The sequence below is a fragment of the Oryctolagus cuniculus genome, chromosome 5 (assembly GCF_051225735.1).
Source record: "Oryctolagus cuniculus isolate XC-2025 breed Fujian yellow rabbit chromosome 5, ASM5122573v1, whole genome shotgun sequence".
NCBI lineage: Eukaryota > Metazoa > Chordata > Mammalia > Lagomorpha > Leporidae > Oryctolagus > Oryctolagus cuniculus.
This window is the reverse complement of record NC_142871.1, coordinates 74602008-74626805: the sequence shown is the minus strand read 5'-3', so window position 1 is coordinate 74626805 and position 24798 is coordinate 74602008. Positions and strand designations below refer to the sequence as shown.

General features: G+C 36.6%; 1 protein-coding gene and 1 non-coding gene across 5 annotated transcripts in view; both read right to left on the bottom strand.

Moving 5' to 3' along the window:
* Nucleotides 1–24798, bottom strand: part of MMS22L (MMS22 like, DNA repair protein) — a 120018-nt gene that overhangs the window by 46896 nt on the left and 48324 nt on the right. The window contains exon 15 of one of the 4 annotated variants that reach the window (XM_089332870.1): nucleotides 23836–23959. The exons of the other annotated variants lie outside the window; for them this stretch is intronic. Coding sequence (XP_089188996.1) covers nucleotides 23938–23959 — 22 coding nt within the window. The 3' untranslated portion in view covers nucleotides 23836–23937. Of the gene's footprint in view, nucleotides 1–23835; nucleotides 23960–24798 lie in introns of those variants that run through there. 4 annotated transcript variants of the gene reach the window in all.
* LOC127493308 (U6 spliceosomal RNA) lies at nucleotides 17240–17346 on the bottom strand. Its single transcript, XR_007923367.1, has one exon. It is a non-coding gene; the product is annotated as a U6 spliceosomal RNA (small nuclear RNA).

Below are 24798 nucleotides of genomic sequence, written 5' to 3'. Positions count from 1 at the left end.
TGTCAATTTGTTAAGTCAACAACAGGAGTCACTGTGCATTTACTCCTCATGTAGGATCTTTGTCCTTAATGTGCTGTACATTGTGATTTAATGCTATAACTAGTACTCAAACAGTATGGTTCACTTTGTGTTTCTATGTGGGTGCAAACTGTTGAAATCTTACTTAATATATGCTAAACTGATCTTCTGTATATAAAGAATTGAAAATGAATCTTGATATGAATGGAAGGGGAGAGGGAGCGGGAAAGGGGAGGGTGGTGGGTGGGAGGAAAGTTATGGTGGGGGGGAAGCCATTGTAATCCAGAAGCTGTACTTTGGAAATTTATATTCATTAAATAAAAGTTAAAAAAAAGTCATTGTTATTAGAAATTACCCTTATGCTTTCATTAGTGTTGGTTATGGGTCTCAAATAACTTTAGTTTTTCAGTTACATTTCACTAAATTTTGTTACATTAAAAACAAGATCTTTTCAGTAGTTTCCAATTTTAACTAAGTATTTCTAAAAATACTGATGTCCTGGTCTTGCTAAAGATCCTTCTGCATCTACAGCAATGAGGCCTAGTGTACTATTTGAATTCTTACTCAGGTTTGGGGAAGGAACTGACTCTCCATTTCTGTCAGGCAAGTGGTGCCAGCCCACAGACTGCAGTTTCAGTAGTAGACTTCCTGGCTTTTTTCATCTATAAAATGGGAGCAATAATAGCACCTATAGGATTAAATTAGCTAACGAAGGCCAAACACTTAGAAAAGGGCTGGTACCTACATTCTTAATAAATAATGTTTGATTCTCTGAACAAGAATGATTATTCCACTTACTGTATATGCCCAATTTAATTCTTGCAACATATAAGCCAATGACAATGCTAGAGTCCATGGACCACACTAAGTAACAAAACCATGCATAATTCTGTGATGGAACAGGGTTCAAAACCACCCATCTATACTCTGAAGCTATAAGTGTAAAACAACCTTTTTTTTTCAAAAAGGGATCATTGAGGGAATGGATTGGTAAGGACTGGTTAGGTAAAGAGAAAGAAAGTTAAAACACAAATTCACATATAAGAAATCCATTCATTTACTGTCTAACTCAATACATACTGCATATATTGTAGAATGTGGGCAAAGGAAACAAAACAGATAGAAACTTTGCTCTTCTAGACTTCATATTCTAATGAGAGACAGGTCATTAAACACATATATAGATATGAAACACGTCAGCACAAGGTAAGCCCTATGGATAAAAAGAAATCGCAGTATGGAAATAATGAGTGACGGGAATTAATATTTTAGCTAGGATGGTCAGGAGAAGCTGACACTTGGGCTAAGCTGTAAATAAGGAAGAGAGGGAATCATAAGATAGATGGGGGAAGAGCATTCCAGACAGAAGCAGCAGCAGTGCAAAGGTACTGAGGCTGGCAATCTCACAGGCTCAAGAAACAATAATAGGCAGGCCAATGTGAGTGAGGCACAACACATGACAGAAGGGACAGCATATGATACGAAGAGGTGGCTGGGTTTCAGATCACATAAAGGGTTATACACTGTGGTATGAATTTTGGATAAAATCACAGTAAGAAGCCATGAAAACAGAAGTGTAAGGTATTTTATAACATAAAAGAAACCTGCAAAAGAGCAAGATGTTTAGAGGAGAGAAAATAAAAGAACCATTCAAATTATATTTGAGAGTTTTTATAGTACCATTCATTAGAAAGCAATGCATTTAAGAATAGAAAGAGGCCCTCTTTGTTCAGTCACATTTTCTTCATTCACTTTACCAGCTGTTATTTAATGTCAGTCACTGTGTCTGATGCTAGAGATTCAAAAACATGGTTTGGGAGATCTTGCTGTAAGGAACCATTGAAGGATTCTGCACACGAGAATGATAATAAAAACACTGTTTTGGGAAAGATTAATCTGGTAATGATAAACAGAATGGGTCTGAGAAAGAACTGAGGAGAGAACTATTTGGAGGGTTCTGTGGACATCTCAGTAGAAGCTAACATACAATTTTAATTATTTTAAGAAGCAAAAAGAGAGGTACGCATTTTGGCAAAGCAGTTAAGGTATCTCTCCAAACACTCTTATTTCATATGGGAAGTCCTGGGTTTGAGTCTTCCCTCTGTTTCAGATTCCAAATTCCTGCTAATGTATACTCAAAGAGGCAGCAGATGATGAGGCAAGTACTTTGGTCTCTGCCTCCCACATGGGAGGCTCTGACTGAGTTCTAGGTTCCCAACTTTGGCCTGCCTCAGCCCTAGTTGTTGTGGGCATTTGGGGAGAGAACCGAGGGACTGATCTCTTTGTGTCTGTCTCTGTCTCTCTGCCTTTCACACCAAATAAGCAAATAACACTTTCCAAAAAAGGAGAAAGAAAGCCAACAGTAATTATTTGGCATCCTGTAAGGGAAAGGAAGGCAAACCCATGTAATTTCCAGTTTTGTGGGGGAGGAAATTGAAAGGAGGAATAGTAACTACTGAAGAGTGCAATTTTGATACAAAAACAGAAAATTTAAGGAACAATATCCAAATATTTTTTGGAATCTGGACCTAGATCACATTCAGGAATCATCCTGCTCAATACTCAGCTCACTATAAGGACATGTCTATGTCTACTAACTACATAAGGCAGTGCATTAGGTGCTTGCTCTCAAAGAATGTATAGGGAAGTGATTTGGGGGGCGTGGGAAACTAGGAGGGGGGGCTTCAGTGAAGACTTCTTAGAAAACATTGCTGTTATGGAAGTTGTAATAGCTGACTGAAAAACAATACCAAAACATTCAAGTGAAATGATGAGTAGAGCACAGTGATAGAAATTGCATGGTATATGAGGGGAATCACATTTTTGGTTTTTACCAGAGGAAGAAAGATCAACTGAGAGAACGATGGGAAATGTAACTATCGACAGCTATGCCATTTCAAAAGTCAGAGCCACAAGTAAATACTTCGTTTTCTTTTTCTAAAAAAAGCATTTATTTATTTGAAAGTAAGAATTACAGAGCGGGGGAGAGAGAGAGAGAGAAAATGAATTAATGAATCTTCCATCCGTTGGTTCACTCCCTAAATGGCTGCAATGGCCAGGCCAAAGCGAAGAGCCAGGAGCCTCAAGTTCTCCCACATGGGTGCAGGGTCCTCTGCAACTTCCTCAAGTGCATTAGCAGGGTGCTAGATCAGAAGTAGAGCAGCCAGAACTCAAACCAGTGCCCATAAGGGATGCCAGCACTGCAGACAGTGGCTTTACCTGCTATACCACAACAGTGGCCCCAGCAAGTAAACAATTCTTAAAGGTACAGAGAACCAATCAAGAAAAAGTCCAATTTATATACCCAACACATATTTCACTAATGGTTAATTCCCAAGATAACCTAGAGATTATAGGGATTACCTACACATTTAAACACCCTATAAAACTGCACAGGGCTAATATTACAATGCTAGTTTTCTTGGAATATTTTCATTAAAAAACAAACTTGGTAAATATGTACATGTGTGACTTTGTACATATTCAAATATATATAACTACTCATCATACTATATCATACACACTCTCTCATCTTTAGGGATATATACACATATAATTACTATACATATATATAAACTATTGCTCAAATGCTATCTAATGCTCTCATCTAATAAAAATGAGTATGGCAGACCAATATGAGTAAGCCTGACCCATAAGCATCAGCATTATTTACACAACATATGGCAAATGGGTGCTCTACTGTACTTAGTTGAATGTTGACTTTTTTGTGGTCTTGTTTCTGCCATTTATGGTATGTTTTGAGGGAGAGATTAACCTATGATCATAAAGTAATAGTCCTGACTATACACAAAATATCAAAGAAAAGGGATCATGCTAGACATTAAGACTTAAGTTTCACAGCCTTCAAGGAAATGGTTGAAAATAAACATTATAATTAAGGCTTGGGTGAAGTTCTTTAACATTATAACCATCAGAAAATATAGGTAGAAAGATATCATGACTTAGGGATCCTCAGAGAGAGAGAGAGAGAAACAATCATCTGATGATAATTCATTTCCAAAGGGTTAAATAAAACCACTTTAGTTTTCTACTGATTCAGCACAGAACACCTATATCAAACATATGCTGAGAGATTTTATATATATTATATTTACTCTCAATAAATTTCATTCAGTTTTTTTCTGTTTTTGTATTCCATTAATAACTGGCAGCTCTTTCTCCTTTTAACAGAATGATTTTAATTTTCTCTAGATGCAAGGTAGTATGTTTCTAAGCCTATGGAGAGCATCTTTTAAGCCTAATTAATAAAACCATCCTCCAAAAACTAGCTTAGCTCTCACCTCTCAGCAGCCTTTACTGAAAACAGTAGGACACAGCCAGTGCCACCTCTAACGGCTGCTGTAATCATTCCACCACACATGTGGCTAGTAGCTATATGCTATGTGGGGGAATCTGCTTTGTTTTAAAAGAACAAAGTAAAGGTTCCCAAATTTTGAGATCAAATATGCCACAAAAAGTAACCTAGTGTTAAATTCGATTTGTGAGTATTTTTCTAATTGGTAGTAATAAATTTCTAAAAAGAAAGGGCCTAATGGTAATGCTGACTGATTCTTAACTACATCAACCCAAATGTTCCTGTCATAGTGAAATCTGCTCCATAATTCACCTTAATGGACTAGGTGCATAAATAAATATTGAAAATGACCAGTCTCTTTTCTCCACTCCATTTAAATCAAATCCAATTCTATGTCAACAGATTGTACCAGTGTATAATTACAAAAGCTAATGCACTGGGAAAAGTAGTATTCTTGGCTAAATAATTTTTCTAAAGCCTCTTAAGCATTCTGCATCTTCAATATTTCTCTCACACTCAGGAAATGCAGTAAATTACACCAGACACTACTGGCCATTTCCAATTGTGTTAATTGATCCAACAAAACCTCATCCTCCTCCAACAGTGACAAATTTTTTGGATCCCTAAACAAGTCCAGCAAGAGAGTCAAAGTTATCTAAGGATGTTTTGGAAAGGACCCTCCTCATTAAATGCATGACCAAAGTCTAACAGAAGGAACAGCTTGTTATATAACAGCTTATAATATAATGCTGAAACCAGGGTATGTAAATAAGCTTAAAGAGTCTGTGAACTCCTTGAAATTATGTGTAAAGTTTGGGGAACATGTAAATGTATAGAAATCTTGCCCCTTTTCTTTTGTCTTCTAGCATTTTACAAACACATTTTAAGTAGAAACTAAATGTTCACTTTGATTTCTCACCCTCAGTCCTCCACTTCCTCATTTTAATTTCTCCACTCTGTATCTCTACTGTCCCTAAGAACCCAGCTGTAACCTTTAAATACCAAATACACTAATTTGGAATATTTAATCTGAATTCTACACAGATATGCTATGACTAGTCAATGTACAAAACCAGACATAAAAACAACAAAAAAAAAAACATATGTATTTGTTTGGAAACTGTATCTAACAGTAAATAAATATGTTAAGTTTAAATTATAGTTATCTCAGTTACTTAAACACACATTTCTCTCTAGAGATGTTATTTACCACTTTTACTGTAGTTCTTTAAAAGGGAAGAAAACACAGAGGGAGAAAAGTTTTTCTACAAGATTATCCATTGAGTCAATGATCTGTGGGGTTTATTCTAAAGCTCCATTATTAGGGCTGAGAGCCTCAAAGGCTTTTATTATATCACTAATTTCTTTTTGCAAGGCTTCAGCAAATGAACCACTTTATCTGGTTCTGCATGCTTGGGGCTTGATACATGCTATTTGTACATGACAGGTTTCATCTGCACAGCACCATTGATAACATTTATCTGTACATCAAAAAAGCACATCTCCTGATGCAAAATAAAAAAAATCCATGCATATGGTGGGATAGGAAATGTTAAAGTGGTGAATAAAAGATCTGTGGTATCTCATAAAATGGAACCAAACTACAACAAGACTCACAATTGAGTATAAATGTGCATTTGTGCTATAGGAGGATATAATGCCAAAAAAAAGAAAAGGATCCTTGCTCACGCTGTCAAAGAAGTAGGGCTTAGTTAGCACTCTGTGAATTTTAACTAGAAATGGGAAAAATTAATTTACTTGCAAACAAGAAAAGATGAAGTTTCATAAAACTTTATGTCTGAAGCATTAGTGTTTCAAAATAAATTTTAAAATAAATAGTACCCATTGTTTATAACTCTTAGCAGGAAAATTAACCCATGAAATTTCGTATGGGGAGAAACATTTTAGATTAACTATGGCTGTGGTCCACAGTTAAGAACCTGAGCTTAACATCTTTGCAGCAAAGTAACTTTAGAAACTACAGAGACAAAAAGATAAATGTAAAATTGCTGTTCTTTCAGAAATGATTATGAGCTTAAAAGCACCTATGAAAAGATGCTGAAAAGCAGGCACACACATTTAAACATCAAGGAAATAAGGTATTTCCAAATTTCTAACAGATGACATATACACATTCTTTGGACAAAAAAAATCACCGTTTTTATAAAGAAGTTATACACCAAGTTAAAGAGTTTGTTCTTGTAATTCATCATCTTTCAGAACATGAGGTTACTTAGGCTCCAATCACCCCCTACTTTTACTCCTCCCAGCATTTGGTAATACAGACAGTGGAGCTAATTTTCTGTCATTCAGGAAGAACTGTTGGATCACTAAACTTGTATCATCATCACCTCTGAAACACGGTAAAAATCACTGTTAGAACCAATGGTTTATTAGATAGAACCTACCATCAACAATGTCAACGCTGCCTGGTTGTGTTAACAGGAAAATGTTTTACGAGTTCCACCACTGGGCATCAATTTAACTTCCAGCACCAGCTATGCTGTAAAACCATGAACGTAATTTATATGGTGACCTGTGTGTGCGGGAAGCAATATCTAGGTGAAACTTCTCACAGTCTGACAAAATGCTTTGATTTGCACCATTCAGATGATTGAGCAAAAAGAGTTTAAGCAATCACCACCAATAGCCTTTATCTCCAAATGCACTAAAAATTTATTACTCTATGAGTACAACCTATTGCTTTAGAGCCTAGCTTGATAGAATAGAAATGATTGGATAAATATTACATTTTCAACTGGTACACATCTTGTCCATTAGGTTTAAATATTGGACAAGCTACATGTTTAAGATAAACATCGGTCTTCGCTGATTCCATCACATAGTACATTTAGAAAGCCTCTAAATGTTTCCATAGTAACATTTTTGTGCTTACATATAGCTGAGGACACATATTCATTGTCAATTAGGAGAAAGTAAACTGAGAGATCACTGTTCTCAAACAATGTACCTTTGTCTTTTAGTTAGTATTTAATATAGATGACAAAAATTACACATTCCCTTCTGTGTATAAAGAAACTCAATAACCACTCAAGCTAGAAGGGACATAAATAGAGTGTATCCACCTATTCTAAAAATAGTTTACTAAGCATCTTTTATCTGAAATGCTTGGGACTGAAAGTGTTTCAGATTTTTTTAAAATTTTGGAATATTTGTGTTTTATTAGGGATGAGACCCAAGTCCAAACACAAAATTCATTTATTCTCATACACTCTTTATACACATATCTTGAGCCTTTGTTCTGACTTCTACACATTACATGAAATCGGCTGTGGAATTTTTCCACTGTGGCATCACGTTCATGCTCACAAAGTTTCAGATTTCTGAGTATTTTGGATAAGGGATGCTCAACCTGTAGCACATCGTTCTTACTCATGTCTTCCAGTAGGCACTGCTGTGAATTAAGCAAAGGATATTTACCTGGCAACCTGAGCCCACTTTTCTGAGACCTCATACCTTTAAAAATGGCAATGATTTTTCAGATCTATAGGTACAGAGCAAAGCTTCCAGGATTACTGCAAAACAGTTTTTTAAATATACCTTCCAGCTTCATAGGAGGGATTCTACATATATAATCATCAATGCCTTTGGGCTACTGAGCAACAACAGTAGCCATAACTAACCTGATTAACTGTTTACTTTCTACTATTTTTTTTTTTTTTAAGATTTGTTTATTTATTTGAAAGTCAGAGTTACACAGAGAGAGGAGAGGCAGGAAGAGAGAGAGAGAGAGAGAGGTCTTCCATCCGATGGTTTACTCCCCATTTGGCTGCAACAGCAGGAGCTGTGCCAATCCGAAGCCAGGAGCCAGAACTTTTTCCCCCACGTGAGTGCAGAGTCCCAAGGACTTGGGCCATCTTCTACTGCTTTCCCAGGAAATAGCAGAGAGCTGGATTGGAAGTAGAGCAGCTGGGACTAGAACTGGTATCCATATGGGATGCTGGTGCTTCAGGCCAGGGCGTTAACCCACTGCACCACAGCGCCAGCCACAACTTTCTACTATTTTTAAATTTGGTTTCATTAGACATTGCACAGTAAATAATATCATTTCCATTTTGGTGATGAAAAATGGACTCAGAGGGGCCAGAGTTGTGGCACAGCAGATTAAACCACCAACTGTGATGCCAGCATCCCATATTCACGCTTGTTCTTGTCCCAGCTGCTCCTCTTCTGATCCAGCTCCCAGCTAATGGCCTGGGAGAAGCAGCAGAAGGCCTAAGCACTTGGGCCCCTGCTTCCATGTGGGAGACCCAGAAGTTCCTGGCTCCTGGTGTGGACCCAGCCCAGCCTTGGCCGTTGAGGCTATCTGGGAGCGAATCAGTGGATGGAAGATCTCTCTCTCTCTCTCTCTCTCTGTAATTCTGCCTTTTAAATAAATAAATAAGTCTGAAAAGAAGAAAAAATGGACTCAGGTTAAATAATTTGCCCAGTAAGGGATAGAAATGGAATTGTAACCCAAGTCTATGTGATTCCAAAGCAATTTCTACCACTATAAGTTATCTTTGTTCAATCAGACTACAATAATTAAAATTTTAGAACTTAAGGTTTGAAAAAGTACTTAATAAGAAAAATAAGACTAAAGTACACATAGGATCATTGAAAAAGAATGTATCTTTATAATACTTCTAATCACTTGCCTTTATTCACAAAGAAATATACTACTAATTAAGGGATCATCAGGTAGAATGACAATTGGTCATAATGCTGCCAGTTGGGTTCTTTTCCTTAATTAAAGTTTCCAGCTTTGATTCCATTCATTTTGTATATCACATTAAAAAAAACTGCTTTGTGCAAAATGGAGCAAAAGCAAACATCTATACTATTAAGAAACAAATCACCCCATATTCTATATAAAAGCCATTTGCTATAGCACCATAAAAAAGGACTTGAACATTTAGCTTGAAATGCCTAGCAAGATCTTTTAAGCTGTTTTTCTTATCTTGTTCTTCAAAATTCGAAACTAGAAAATCCCACTTGACTAGAAAGGCAAAAAGGAGGTTGTCCCTTCTAGGGTTAACAGATGCTTTTTGTAAGATTTTAGGTAAGATTAACCTTTTGCTCACAATAGCATTGGTTATTGGTTTTATTTTTTTACTGTCTTTAACTCAGGTAAAAAATCAATACAGAGTGAGACAAAGGGCTCTAGAGGGTCTGGCTACACCAGCTTTTGGTTTGGCTCCTGCACAATTCTACAACATGCTGAGGCTGGGAAGGATTAGCCTGCTTGTGTTGAGTAAACCGATGATACTCAATAAACAGTTTCTGTTGTAAACCCCTTAGGATGTGCAAAGCCACACTAGTTGGCAATAGACCAGATAAGCGGCAGAACCAGCTGTAATCTCATTTAGACCTGAGCTGATCCTCCTGTCCTTTCATTCCACAGGATCAAAGCAAACCACTGAGGAGGCAGCTGTATTATAGCAGCTCTGCTTGCTGGATGCAGCAAACATTTCATAAATTCCACTCCTTGAAGCAAGTCTCTACCTAATCTACCCAGAGCTGGGACAATCAATGAATTTCTGAATTCATTAGACTGATTATTACAGGGTAACCATATTCTCTTTGGAGAAATGTGATGACTGCAAGCCAAATTTACAAAGCAGATTCTAACTCTGACCATTGTCAGAATGGCCTAAAGTTTCTCCCACAATGTGTCAAATAAAATGCTTTAAAACTATTTAGCTCATTACCTTTTAATGCACATTAACAAGCAAACAACATATAATGCTAAATTCCTTCAGATGTAGTAGCTGACTACCATTCAAATGCAGCTTTAACAGTAGCCTGACTTTTCCAAGGTCAATGACATAGGAGGGAATGCCAAATTCGTTGGTGACAAAGCACCATACTTTGGCTGAAACTGATGCTCAGAAAAAATTAATGGAAAAGGTTTTTGCAGTTCATTAGACAATATCATTTAACACTTAATTGTAATTTTTCAATAAAACAGAATTCAATGTTTAAAGTGTTCACTGATGCAGTATTAAATATTTCAAAACAAGCCAAACACTTTCTTTGTCTCTACTCCCCCAAAAAACAGACACTTTAGTATCTCATTTTACCAGATAATTTCTTTTAACAGAAACCTAGATTTCAAGTTCTGAAGCCTTAGAAAGCAGCTACCACTCCAAGAGAACATCAATTAGATGTTTAATGGGCACTGAAGAGGCAGGTAATGGATGTCACATCAACAGCTCACTATAAAATAGTAAACATGAAAGAAATGAAACACAAGATAGATATAGAGGGCTAGAAAACATCAGCATTCAGAAAGGACCAACTATAACTTGATACTCAATGTCAACGGTTGAGAGGATCCTTTGGGAATATGTAGTCATGGAGTTGGCAGACATTTTTTGTACATAGTTAGGCCTTGAGGGCCACACACAATGTCATGTATTCTTCTGATTCTTGTACCAACCTTTGAAAATGTCCACAACAATCTTAAGCTCCATGGCTATATAAAATCAGGCCAGGGGCCAGATTTGGCCTGCAGTGCTTTAGTCTGCCAGCTCTTTCTAGTCCAAACTACTCATTGTACAGATGAGGACACAAACCTTCCAGAACATGAGTTGTTCTGGGTAACTAAGCAGCCAGTGTCAGCCTAAGAATTCAGATTTCCTGAGTACCATTCTAGTGCTTCTCTACTGTCTCCTAAAATTTATCTTGCTTTTATGAGAAAATGATACAAAGATTCTATTGTAGTCCAGAAACATTTGAAAAATGTAAACAAGAATGTCATTGTAGATAGCATATCAAGGTGGCCACACATTTACTGACTCAATGATCTCCTAGTTAACAAATAGGACATTTAGTGAGTTACTTTCTCTCCAGTGCATTCTTCAGACATGAAAGGATCCCATTTAACATAATCACAGAGCAATGGCAGAAGTGATAAATATCGAAAACTTAAGTCTTCTACTATTTGCAAAATCCAGATCTTTGTAATAATAACACCATGATAGGAAACTGCAAAAACTCTGTAATTATACTTTAATTGTATTGTGAGGCATGCATTAATCACAAAGTTTAAGTACCAAGGATAGAATTATAATAATTCTGTAAAACAAATTTAAGCTGGCTAAGTAGGTCAGAACCACTAACATGCAACAGGAGACCTCTGGGAATTTATCAGTTAATGGCTATTTATGTGCAAATGAGTGCCCTCCAACCCTCCAAAATCCTGTGTAGCTGAAGGGTATTTCTGTTAACCAGGAGCACTGCTTAACTGCAGAGGCATAAATTAGACCATTTTATTGGAATGGTTTTTAATTCCTCTACTCTCTTTTTTCACATTCTCCCCTATTTCTTCAGAAGCAAAATTTATTTAACAATAACAACAACAACAAAAAGGATGCTGGACAGTTTTCAAAACTGATCTCTCCTGACCCCTACATGTGCATACACAATCAGGATTCAGCAAAATGAAAGAAAAAACATTTCTTATACTTCACATCCTCCAAAGAGGACTTAATATTGTTTTTTTTTTAAAGAGCTAATAAGCTTTAATATAAGCACACCATTAACACAATTTTTACAACCAACTACATAAAACAAAACCCTACATTATGTCCTTATATAAGAATCTGACAGAAGACAAAAAAGGTTCAGTAGTTTGTCTATCATAATTTATCACAAAAGTCAAAATATATTCCTATCAAAGGCACCCTTTGAAAACAGGAAAAAAGCTTTTACCTTTTGTTAAAAAGAAAAACCCTAAGCACCTCATTTCTGACTTGCCTTAAAAGAAAACAAAACATTTGGATGTTTTTTGAAGAGAGTAGGGAAAAGGCAGAATATTTTCTAGTATTATAGAAATATGGTTAAGAGAGACCACTGAACACCCATTATTAGGACCAGACCAAACTTAACTTAGTACAGAGGTGGCCTAAAGTACAGATAGATCTCAGGCAGAATAGCAGTTATTTAAAATTACTCTTTCTAAAAAATTTACTAGAGTAGCAATTTAAAAGTTTTAAATTTTGCTAACATTCCCATGGAAGCTCTTTCTTTCCACCATTAACTGAAAAATAAAATAAAAATAAAACCAAATGCTAAGTTAAGGCCAGAGTTCAAAATAAAACATTTATCTTTTAAATTATAATATTTTGTAATAAAGTAAACCTTAGCACTTTAAGATAGAGTCAAAAAATGCAATCTTTGTGGATACTTTCTATTTTAGGCATAAACATAATAAAAGTTTGTGGTAAACTCCTTCAAAAAGATAAGAAAACTCCTTCAAAAAGATAAGAAAAAATATGTTTCACTCATCTTTCCAGAATTGAATTTTCTAGAATTCTAAGTAGATTATAGCAGAGCAAATGATTGCATCAAGCTTGCTCTGATTATGCTTTGGAAACATCACTCCTGGATTCACAAAGCAATCATCAAAGGTGTCAAGTGCTCTACCGGACAATTATGCTCGTATATAAAGTCTCTGGGTTCATGTCATGTGTTAAATGTATAATACATATATAAGATGCATTTCTGAACTGAAAACATAATTTCATCACAACTATCTGCTTTTAAGAAGAAAAATAGTAACTAAAAAAAAATACAAACTGTCGCACAAATATAACCATCTGTTAAAGGGCATCACTCTGTTTTAGAAAGGAACTCCCAGAAGCTGTATATCTAGGACTCACTTGAAGCTCTCTCCTCTCTTTGGTTGTGGGCAATGCAGTGGTCACATCAGCATCTTCCAGACACAGGCAGATTCTCAGTCAGATCTTTGTATACCAAGCACTGCCCTAAGGCTTAATTAACCCTATTCAGAAATAAGCAGGACCTTCTTTTACTAAAGAGAGGACAGTCAACTTGCTGAAGGGGTGACAAAATTAAGAATTATGTTTCACATTTTGACTATTCTTTCCAAAAGAGCCTAACATTACAAAATAGAGCGATCTGCATGGGTATATGCAAATCACTGAAAATAACCAGCCTCTGAATTTATATGGCCGAAATGACAGAGAGAATGACATTAATGTGCCTTCATATCCCAGGGAAATGTGTTCTAGAGTCCCAAGCAGAGAAATTCTAGACCACAGGAACAGCACAACATGTTCTAAACAGCAAAACATAAGTAAAAGGTTTATTTAAGCCTAAGTGTTTGGTTAGGTTAAATCATAATTACTAAAATCTCCAGAATAGTTCAAAATGCTACTCACATATTATTTCCTGTCTACATGAACCAATCTGGGCCATCAAATCACCTTTGATATCTTTTATCTCACAGTCTCAGTCATTACTTCAAAACTAATGTTCTTGCCTTCTTTGCTGTATTTTTTTAAAGGTTACTTCAGCACTCTTGAATACATTTTTTGTATTACTAGACTTTGTCACCACAAAGATGTCCTCGCTAGTTTCCTTGCCTGAAGTTCCCTTTCAATTCATGGTGCATATCACCACTAGAACCACCTATAAAATTATCATTCATTCATTCATTCAAAAGACTTATTAAGCAACACTGTATGTCATGCACTTTAGCTGAATACCTAGGTGCTGAGGATACAAATTACAGTAAGACAAATTCCCTACCCTCACAAAGTATCAGTCTAGTGAAGGAGAGGAACGAAGCCAAGTGGCAAGTACTCTGGGTACTAGGATTAGGAACATGGTAAGTAAGTGAGGAGGATGCTTGCTCTCCCTGGATGGCCTGAAAACCCTTCACAGGGAAAACTGCATAATTTACCTCCATATGAAAAGAAATAAACTTCCCAGGCAGGGAAGGGATCAAAGAATATTTCAGGGAGAGGGATTAAGAAGAAAGAACAGGTAAGATCTTTCTCTCAAAGAGCTTGTGATTTAGTAGGGGAAGAAGGATACATGGAGGCTTTAAAGAGCTGCTCACATCCTGTTGTCCCTTGACTTAAAAATCTTAGTCCTTGATTTCCTCCTTACCTTGATTTATACTCCTGTCCTAATTTCAAAACCCTAGATAATCTGGTGTTATCTTCTACTAAAGCATGTAATCTCTGCTTTCATCAGGCTACTTTACCCTATGCTCCCCCCCCCAATCCCTCCCCCAAAAAAAAACCACCTAACCCATTCAAACTTCCACTTCGCAGGCCATTCTCCCAGTATTATTTTCTCCCTTTTCTACTTCAACAAGTTATATAATTGTTGCTTATATCCCACCCTTTTTCAAGACTTCATCCCTCCCCGTTCCTTATCACAAACAGAAATTCTACAACTTCAACACCCAGTTCAAATGCTATTTCAAAAGATCTGTAGTCCTTTCTCTTCCCATCTCTTTTCTTCCTTCTTTTTCCTAAAGTGAATCACCAAAAAAATCTTAAATTTTCATTGTTTATTAATTTTCACTTTGAACTATTCTAGTTTATTACAAAATACTTTTCCTAAGGACAGAACGTAATCTTTATTTTGTACACTAAGAAGTATCTTGCATGAGTAAGAAGTGAGTAACTGTTACTGAGTGACCAAAGTTTCCCATTAATACCTTTTTCTACTGTGTATGGTACATGTGTCCTGGTGAATCATACCTGGTGCCTCTGTCATGTCCTATCTGGCACTAGGTCAGAGAACCACTCCATACAAAGCACCTAAGAAATACTTGCCTAGATCTTCCACAATTCACACACTCCAAATTGCCCAACTACAATTTATTTGTAATATTCTTAGTTTCTTCAGACCTCTCTGCCACCTCAAAACCAAATATAAGAGCTAAACTGTCTAAAGTCCTTGACAAACCAGAAGCTCTAAACAAATATGCTCTTTAGAAATGAAGTATGACATATTTATGTCTCAACTTAAAAACACACCTTTTACAAAGTAGCCCTCTGAATATTTCTTGACTAAATGATTTATCTAATGCATAACTAAAAATCTCTAACTACTGGCCAAAATAAAAACAGCTGATAATATTTGTAGCACCATAATTGCAGCATTGTAAATTGGTGCTTATGAAAAATCTTTCTGGGGTGACACTGTAGCCCAGGGGGTTGAACCACAGCCTGCGATACCAGCATTCCATATGCTTTCCAGTTCCTGTTCCAGTCCCAGGTACTCTGCTTCCAATCCAGGTTCCTGCTAATGTGCCTGGGAAACCAAAGGAACATGGCCCAAGAGTTTGGTTCTCTGTCACCTATTGCAGCCATCTGGGGAGTAAACCAGAGAATGGAAGACCTACCCCCCTCCTCTCTCTGCATTTCTAATAAATAAATAAATCTTAAGAAAAAGAAAAAAAGAAAAGTCTTTCCTACATGTCACTCTTTTCTACATTTTTATGTGGTATAGATAAAATGGGTAAAAATGACTGTATAAGTAGAAAACAAAATGAAGTTAATTGGGTAAAATTTAGTTTAATTATGCTGGCAGTGCATACATCCCCATTTCATATATCAACTTAGAAAGCAAAACAATTTAAATCAAAAATATTAAAATACTCATATATAACACTATAATTAGAAAAACTTTTAGTAATCTCATTTAATGCTTTATTTTTCCAATAAAATACAGAATATGAGGACCAGTCTGAGGTCCCAGAGTTAGATTTGAATTAGGTACAAAAGGATCTTTTCATCACTTTATATCCGACCTCCATTTTCTTTTTTTTTTTTTTTCTTTTTTTTTTTGACAGGCAGAGTGGACAGTGAGAGAGAGAGAGAAAGGTCTTCCTTTTGCCGGTGGTTCACCCTCCAATGGCCGCCATGGCTGGCGCGCTGCGGCCGGCGCTCCGATCTGAAGGCAGGAGCCAAGTGCTTCTCCTGGTCTCCCATGGGGTGCAGGGCCCAAGCACTTGGGCCATCCTCCACTGCCTTCCCGGGCCACAGCAGAGAGCTGGTCTGGAAAAGGGGCAACCGGGAAAGAATCTGGTGCCCCAACCGGGACTAGAACCCAGTGTGCCAGCGCCGCAAGGTGGAGGATTAGCCTATTGAGCCACGGCGCCGGCTCCATTTTCTCTTCATATAATTTGTCCTTATGCCTGTGGTCTGGCTCCTAAAATAAATGCAAATATCCTACTAATGAATACTTGAGGAGATACAGAAAGATTTTAACATGCAAGGTCACAGGTGAACATGAGCAGGTAACAATATTAGCCTATTTCCATGATTTTAAAACCTTGTTAAACATAACTGGAAGAAGTGAAACAACAATGTGAATAAAGGATTCTCTAACTTCAGTGATTCCAATGTCATAAAAGAGAATAAAAGAAATGATGCATACATCTGTATGAAAATCAATCCTGACTTCTTTCTCCCAATCATTATTCCAATGGGGATAAATTTACCCATCTAAACAAAATTTAAATATATATATATTTAAATGATGCAATTTTCTTGGTACCTACCAGTACTATTATAGATGATAAATTCAAAAATAGCATACCAAAGACAAAATACAGTTCATATGCAAATATGGGAAGATTGAACCATGTCTAATCTCTAAGTTAGGCAATATACAACTACTTCTGGGAAATCATAAATATTATAGTTACGCCATCTCAAAAACTCCCAGTTTAATATAATTAATTTGACCCAATATATGGAACATTTTATATTCCGGGGAAAAACTACCATTTATGACAGGGTTCTTTAGAATACAACAAGTTGCATATACTGGGTCAAACATTTCAGAATTCAGAAAAGACAATGATGAGAACATTAAGAATTTGGAGGTATTAAATAGTAACTGTAACTTTGAAAGTATAGAAAATATTTTCTTTCCTTTTTTTTTTTTTTTTTTTTTGCTTGGTCAATAAGTTTATTGTCTTTATCAGAAAAATCTTCATAGAAAATTGTTTGGTTTAGCTCTCAGCAGCCCGCTCCTGAGCTCTGAGGACGCTTGCTTTCTTTTGAGCTACCCGATCTTTCTTCTGGGCAAGGGACATTTTGGGACGGGTCCACCTCTTCTTTTTAACTTCTCAAAAATATGGAATGCTTCACGAATTTGCGTGTCATCCTTGCGCAGGGGCCATGCTAATCTTCTCTGTATCGTTCCAATTTTAGTATATGTGCTGCCGAAGCGAGCACAGAAAATATTTTCATATATACCAGAACATTTACTAGCACTGTTCTGGGAAGCAGAAAGAATACAGGAAATAATTTCTGAATTACAACAGAATTCCTCTTAAGAAACCAAAAGAAAAAACTGTTAACTGTTTATATGTGTGTGTATATGTATAATTTTTTTAAGATTATGACAATAAATAAAACCTTTATACATCCAAAAATAATGTGAAACGCAAATTCCAAATGGGATCAATATATTTGAAACATATGTGATGTATAAAGTTGATGTAAATATATGATCTGCTATGGTAAATTAGCATTAAAAGACAAAATAGGTTTCTTAGTGATAAGTCATCAGGACAATTCCTCTTCTCCCATCCAAGCTAAGCCAGACCCTGCTTAGCTTCTAAGATCAGTATGGCCATGGACTACACTTCCTGTTTTGGGTTACAGGCTTTTCAAAGCTAACATTTTATAAGGTAGTTACTCTTCCCTCATGTGGAACGTGAAGAACTGCTTTCTTCTTTCCTCACTTTTCCTAGAGGCATTCCTTCCTTCCCTCATCATCAGTCTATTTCAATCTGTAACAGGGGAACCTGAGCCAGGTGCAAGACTTTCTTCCCATTGCTTCATTACTGTGTACTGGACCCTCCATCTCCTGAACCCAAAACATGTTTTGTTTTTGGCTGAATCCTTCATTTCCCTAAATGCATACTTCCTCTGGTAGTATATCGCAAAAGTCTTAACGCCAAAATGAAAACAGCAAATTGCACAGTTTAGGCAGCATCCCCAACATAATCACATTTACATGAACTTTTAAAAATGTACAAATACTACATTGATTATGAGAATGGGAATAGAAGGAAAACAGATACCAGAAGAAATGTGGTAAAGTATTTTAATGACACAGTCTGTAATAACAAGACTGTACATAACATGTATAGGTAGCTAAGTATTTATTATTAATGGTATATGTGAAAAATGTCACAAGTTTAAAATTTTTTTAAACTACTATCTACATAAGCACAAGCTTCTCAAGATTTATGTCTCCCTTCTAAAGTCTGCCAACAGTAAGAATGTGACAGAGTGTGACTGACTTACTGATACATAATCACTTGCTTTATTTTTGTGTAGGGGGAATCTCAACTTTTGTCTGTTATTCTATCAATCACAGTGTATTTCATTTATTTGTTTCTATGTCTGTCTCACTACATGTGGGGCACTTGAGAGCAGTGATTTGATTTTATGTATCTTTATTTTTTCCAAGACCAGCACAAAGTCTGCCATAGCAGGTACTCAATAAGAAAATGTTGACTGAAAAATACAGTAATTTCTTTTTCATGTGTAAGTACAAAACTAATATAGCAAAATTGCTAAGCCATAAAAAAATAAGAGGAGAGAGATGAGACCATATGTATTTTATTAAAAGCATAAATAGTATTCAAGAAATAGCATTGAACTGATTCAGAATTGAGCCTGAAAAATCTAATTTAAGGTGGGAAACTATTTTATATTTACTTTTCAGTTTATTCTGAAGCATTTGACATGTATTATCTTCTTTTTTCTTTAAACTGGCTCTTCAATATGTATTATTACACACATTTTTTCAGTTTTGAAAAACTGGGGTTCAAGGAAGTTACATGATTTGTGCAAGATCAAAGTAAAAGAGCAGAGTGAGTATTTAAATTCACATTTGCAACCTTTTGACAAATACATATTTTTTTTTACTATAAGCAAAAGACTATCCCATCTATGATATGACACAAACTAAATGATGAAGTGGAAATAGGCTCTATTGGTTCAAACACTGGATACATCAATAAGTTACAAAACTGTACTATGGTTAAATGAGCTAAGCAATCCTAATTTTCAAGCAACTAGAATCCTGGAACTAAATTAATGTATAGTTCCTAAATGTTCACCGGGTTGAGTAAACAAAGGTTTATTTTTACAGTAAGACACTATGTAACCCTAAACATTTATGTGCTTTTGCCCATGCATATGTACACAGACCTATCTTTGATATCTTTTTCAGTGAAAAAAATGAAGATGTAGAAATTTCAATGGTAGAATCCCACTTTAGTTTCCCCCCCTTTCCTTCAAAATAAAAAGTGATTTAAAAAAAAAAAAAAAAAAGCAGTGTAGATAAAAGGAGAAGCATGGGGCTGGCGCTGTGGCACAGTAGGTTAATTGTCTGCCTGCAGCGCTGCCATCCCATATGGGTTCAGGTTCTAGACCTGGCTGCTCCTCTTCTAATCCAGCTCTCTCCTATGACCTGGGAAAAGCAGCAGAAGATGGCTCAAGTGCTTGGGCCCCTGCACCCACATGGGAGACCTGGAAGATGCTCCTGACTCTTGGCTTCCAATTGGCCCAGATCCAGCTGACGTAGCCTTTTGGGGAGTGAACCTAGAAGAAGTTCCTTGCTCCTGGCTTTGTATTGGCCCAGCTCTGGCTGTGGCAGCCATCTGGGGAGTGAACCAGCGGGTGGAAGACCATTCTCTTTGTCTCTCCCTCTTACTGTCTGTAACTCTGCTTCTCAAATCAATAATCAATAAAATCTTAAAAAAAAAAAAAAAGGAGATGCAACCACAGCTTAGAATATTCTCCAAAGTGTTAATGGTAGTTCCATCTGTGGGAGAGGGTTTAGAAGAATACAATTTGTATGATTTGCATTCTTTGCAAGATACAAGAATTTTGATAATATAAAAGAGAAGCATTAAAAACTCTCTCTAGGGGCCAGTGCCGTGGCACAGTGGTTAAAGCCACCACCTGCTGTGCCAGCATCCCATATGGGTGAGGTTCGAGTCCAGGCTGCCCACTTCCAATCCAGCTCTCAGCTATGGCCTGGGAAAACAGTGGAAGATGGCCCAAGTCCTTGGGCCCCTGCACCCACATGGGAGACCTGAAAGAAGCTCCAGACTCCTGGCTTCGGATTGGCAGATGGCTGTTGCAGCCATCTGGGGAGTAACCAGTGGATGGAACCTCTCTCTCTGCCCCTGCCTCTCTGTAACTCTGCCTTTCAAATAAATAATCTTAAAAAAAAAAACAAAGAAACTCTCTCTAGAGACTTCAAATGCTTTAGAAGTTATATTCAAAATTTTATATTTGATATTAATAGTAAGAAAAAAGCATAAGAAAAACAGTACAAAAAAAATCTTAATTCTGAGAAATAAAAGTGAATTTATTAACCCTTTGATCTGTCATTTTGCCATAGACTCTGGAAGTTTTCTATTTCTAGTCTTTCAACATGCAGAACAGTACGATTTTACTTTAAAAAACAAAATGGAAAATTTTTTGTTAATCTTTCTAGTCTAAGGCTTTCTACTAGTTAAAAATTTGCTTCTACAGGATTCATATGATTAAGTATATACCTATATATTATAAATCTAGAGTATAATTAAATCATGGCTCCAAATCATTTTTTAAATTACATATAATCTGCTATATTTTAAACTAAATCACTTAAAAAAATACCCTCTGAGGTCAGTGTTTAGTGGTTAAGGTGCTCATGTGCCATATCATAATTAGGTTTGATACTACCTTCTGATTCCTAATTCCAGCTATTGCAGACCCTGGAAGGCAGCAGTGATGGCTCAAGTAATTGCATTCCTATCATCCACATGGGAGTCTTGGATTGCAATCCTGGCTCCCGACTTTGGCCTTGTCAGCCCTGGCCACCACAGGCACTTTGGGAATGAATCAGCAGATGGAAGCACCAACTGTCTCTCAAGTACATAAATAAAAAATACCTCCCACTTATAATCAAACAAATTCATTATAATCAAAGCCATATTTACAGTGTTGAGAATGGCATCCCTTGGAGTTGTGCAGCATGCAATGCATAGAGTTCTCCTGACTCATTCACCATAGCTTTGTATCTAGTCATGAAAAATTCAAAACACATTAAGTTTTACAATTAAGAAAGGACCGAGTAAACTATGGTATATCCACACAAAGGAATAATAAGATGACATCAAAAATAATATATATGTCATTGATATGGTAGCTGCTGCTGATACAGTAAGTGGAAAAAAGGGGGCCACTAAACAGCATTTAGTCCCTTTTTGGGTTTTTAAAAAACTTTATGAATAAGAAAAGTATGGAAGGATACAACAATATACCATAATAGTTCTCACAGCATAATGAGACAAGTAATTTTATAAAAACTCAACTACATTTTCTACCTTTAATACTACAAACATAAAATAATAGCTTAATATTGATTTCTTAAAAACTTTTAACTGCAGGATTAACATGAAACAAGATCTTATATCACAGGACTTTGCTAGGCTTTTTTTTAATTATTTGGTTTGTAGGAGAAATATTTTCCTTCCATCCTACTCCCTCCCTAAAAGAGAGATTTATGCAGAATAAACTACATAATCAGGGGTGTTTTTTGCTTTGTATTTTTATCAGGTGCCTTTCAAACTGTGCTAACACTGTGGTTGGTAGTCTGTTGTTTCTGAAGATTAGTTGCTAGTAAAGTGCTGCTATTGGTAAAAATACATAATTGAGAGATCAACCAGCCCAACTGAGACCCCCTGAAAGAACATGATTCCAGAAGGGTACACAGATGGGGTTTCTTGCTCTGGGTAGTATCACTTCATAAATGGATTAACCTTTGTCCCACTAGAAAATTTTAGAGCAACCAATTTCCCCTACATTGGTGTTTTAAAACCAATTTACTAGTAAGTATGCTTTAAAATATCCTTTGTTTTTGCATTCTTCCAATAGCAGCTTTTCACTGCCAAACAGCCCCCGATTTGTGGAAACCAATGGAAGAGGCTTTTTACTTCATTATATTTTCCTGGTTTCCAGGAAAACTGCCAGTAGGAGGCAGCAACGACTGGCTGTGGCAACAGCAGAGGCTCCATTCGGCACAGTAGTTAGCTGCTGGCTTCATTCTTCTGTCATTATATAAGCAAGATGACACTGTTCTCTAATCCAGCCAAAGCTGATAAGTACCATCAACCTGTCACTTCCCACATTTCAAATTCTAACATCACAGCATCAAAGAGTTTTTACATTTCGATTTCTTTTGCTGGCAGCAGCCGGTAGCCTCTCATTCTCCCACGGTGTTCTAATGCTGCATTTGCACACCGGGGTTACTCCCAGACTGAATAGCAGGTCATCCCCTGCTCACTGAGCTCATCTGTGGCCCATGTGCTAGGCAATTTAGATCCAATCAGCCCTTATTTAGCTCAAGAGTAATGAGCAGCATAGTGACACAGACTTAAGCCTGACCCTCAGGACACTGCTCATCAAGCAGTAAAACTGTGACAAAATCATTCATCTTCCACCCGCTGGCAAGAAATAATACTCGCACTCACTGTATTACTTTTCAAGATAAAAAAAAAAAAGTCCTGAATTTTCATGATGTGAGACATTAATTTGCAGAAAGCTGAATTCCCTTAAACCCCCCTGTTGCTATGAGCTCACCAGGGGGAAATAGGCCTTAGGAGACTGAAATGGAATAAAGAAAATTGCTCCAGCTTTCTTTTCATTTTAAATAAGCCTTAAATCTGACAAGAGATATCCTAAAGAGAGAAAAATATATATCTTGTAAGGTAAAGAAGAAACAATTGAAATTAAGAGTTTAAAATGCTAGTTTCACTCCTTGTTTGTTCTCAATTTTGTTAAAATGTAAGTAAATAAAATTCAAAACAGAGTATTTACTCTTTTCCATAAGATGGAGAAAAAGAACTATTTCTTATAAACAATATGGTGGAAAAAGGAAATTCATACCGTAAAACAAAGATGTGCTCCGATGTTTACAACAAAACACATCCCAAGAAAATAGCTCTAGGGTACAAACCAGAAAATGGTGATGATAGCTAGGAGTATATTAAAACCATAATAGATCTACTTTTCCCTCAATTAATGTTACCTTCTGAGGTTTGATTAATCCAAAAATAATTAATTATGGGAATAATTAAGAGATTGATTTTGCTCCCTCACAAGCATATCACATCATTAAAAAAAATGTCAGGTAGCTTATTCTATATTTACTGGAAGGAGATGCTTGCTAAGTACTTCTCTTATATTATCAAAAGTCACCATGTGTATCAGTTTACCTGAGTTTCTTTAGACTGGATCCACTTATTGAAGTCACCATTTCTGTTTTTACCTATTCCATGGTTGGAGAAGAGTGAAGTTTAGCAAACGTGTCACGAATGGGATTTACCAGTCTTCAATATATTTATTATGACAACATGCCTTTGGCTTAAGGAACAGCACTGTGTGGTGCCATGAAAGAGCACAGTAGTGATGTCTTCCTACAAACTCATTGCAGAATTTCATCTAAAGCTTCAAAGATCTGGGAGGTCTAAATATCTATAGTGAACCATGGGGTTCAGACAAGGAACTACCGTGACATAAATAAGATTGGGAAAAGTAGCTTTTGCCTCAAATCAACATTTTTTGATTTATTACCATTTACTAAAGAGAAATATTCCAGTGCTTGGTACAGAAAATAATCATGGCACTTCTATTCCCTAAACAACTGAGCTGATCCATTTTCAAAAGAGTAAAATGCTGTTTTTACCAACTATATTTATTTTGTCCTTGTCCTTTCATCCAGTGTTCTTCATTCTAACATCTGTTTCAGTTTTCTTATTTCCTCTTTTCTTTTCCTCTGAAATCATAAGACATGGAATTTTTGGATTTTATCTCACAAAATCAGATTTTTGCTATTTTCAAACTTCGGTAACAACTGTGAGTCAGAAAAGAAATAATTAAATTATTCATCAGGGTCAGCATTGTGGCATAGTGGGTAAAACTGTGGTCTGCAACCCCAGCAACCCATATGAGCGCCAGTTCATGTACTGGCTTGCTCCACTTCTGATGCAGCTCCCTGCTAATAGCCTGGGGAAGGCCCCTGCTACCTACTTGAGATACCCAGATGGAGCTCATGGCTCCTGACTTCAGCCCAGCTCAGTCCTGGCTGTTGTGGTCACTGGGGAATGAACTAGCAGATGGAAGATTCTCTTTTTCTCTGTCAGTCTGTCTCCCTCACTGAAAAACTTTCAAAATAAATAAATAAGGGCCCAGTGCAGCAGGTAAAGCTGCCACCTGCAGTGCTGGCATCCCATATGGACGCTGGTTCTAGTCCTGGCTGCTCCACTTCCAATCCAGCTCTCTGCTGTAGCCTGGGAAAGCAGTGGAAGATGGCCCAAGTCATCGGGCCCCTGTAACCACTGGGGAGACTTGGAGGAAGCTCCTGGCTCCTGGCTTTGGATCAGCACAGCTCCAGCTGTTGTAGCCAATCAGGGAGTGAACCAGCAGATGGAAGACCTACCTCTCTCTCTCTCTCTGCCTCTCCTTCTCTCTATGTAACTCTTTCCAATAAATAAATCTTAAAAAAAAAAAAAAACTTTAAAAGGCATCCATTTAAAATAAATAAATAAATCTTAAAAAACCTCTATCATCTACTTCTTAAATGTAGGATTAATACTGAAAAAAATCTAAGACTTC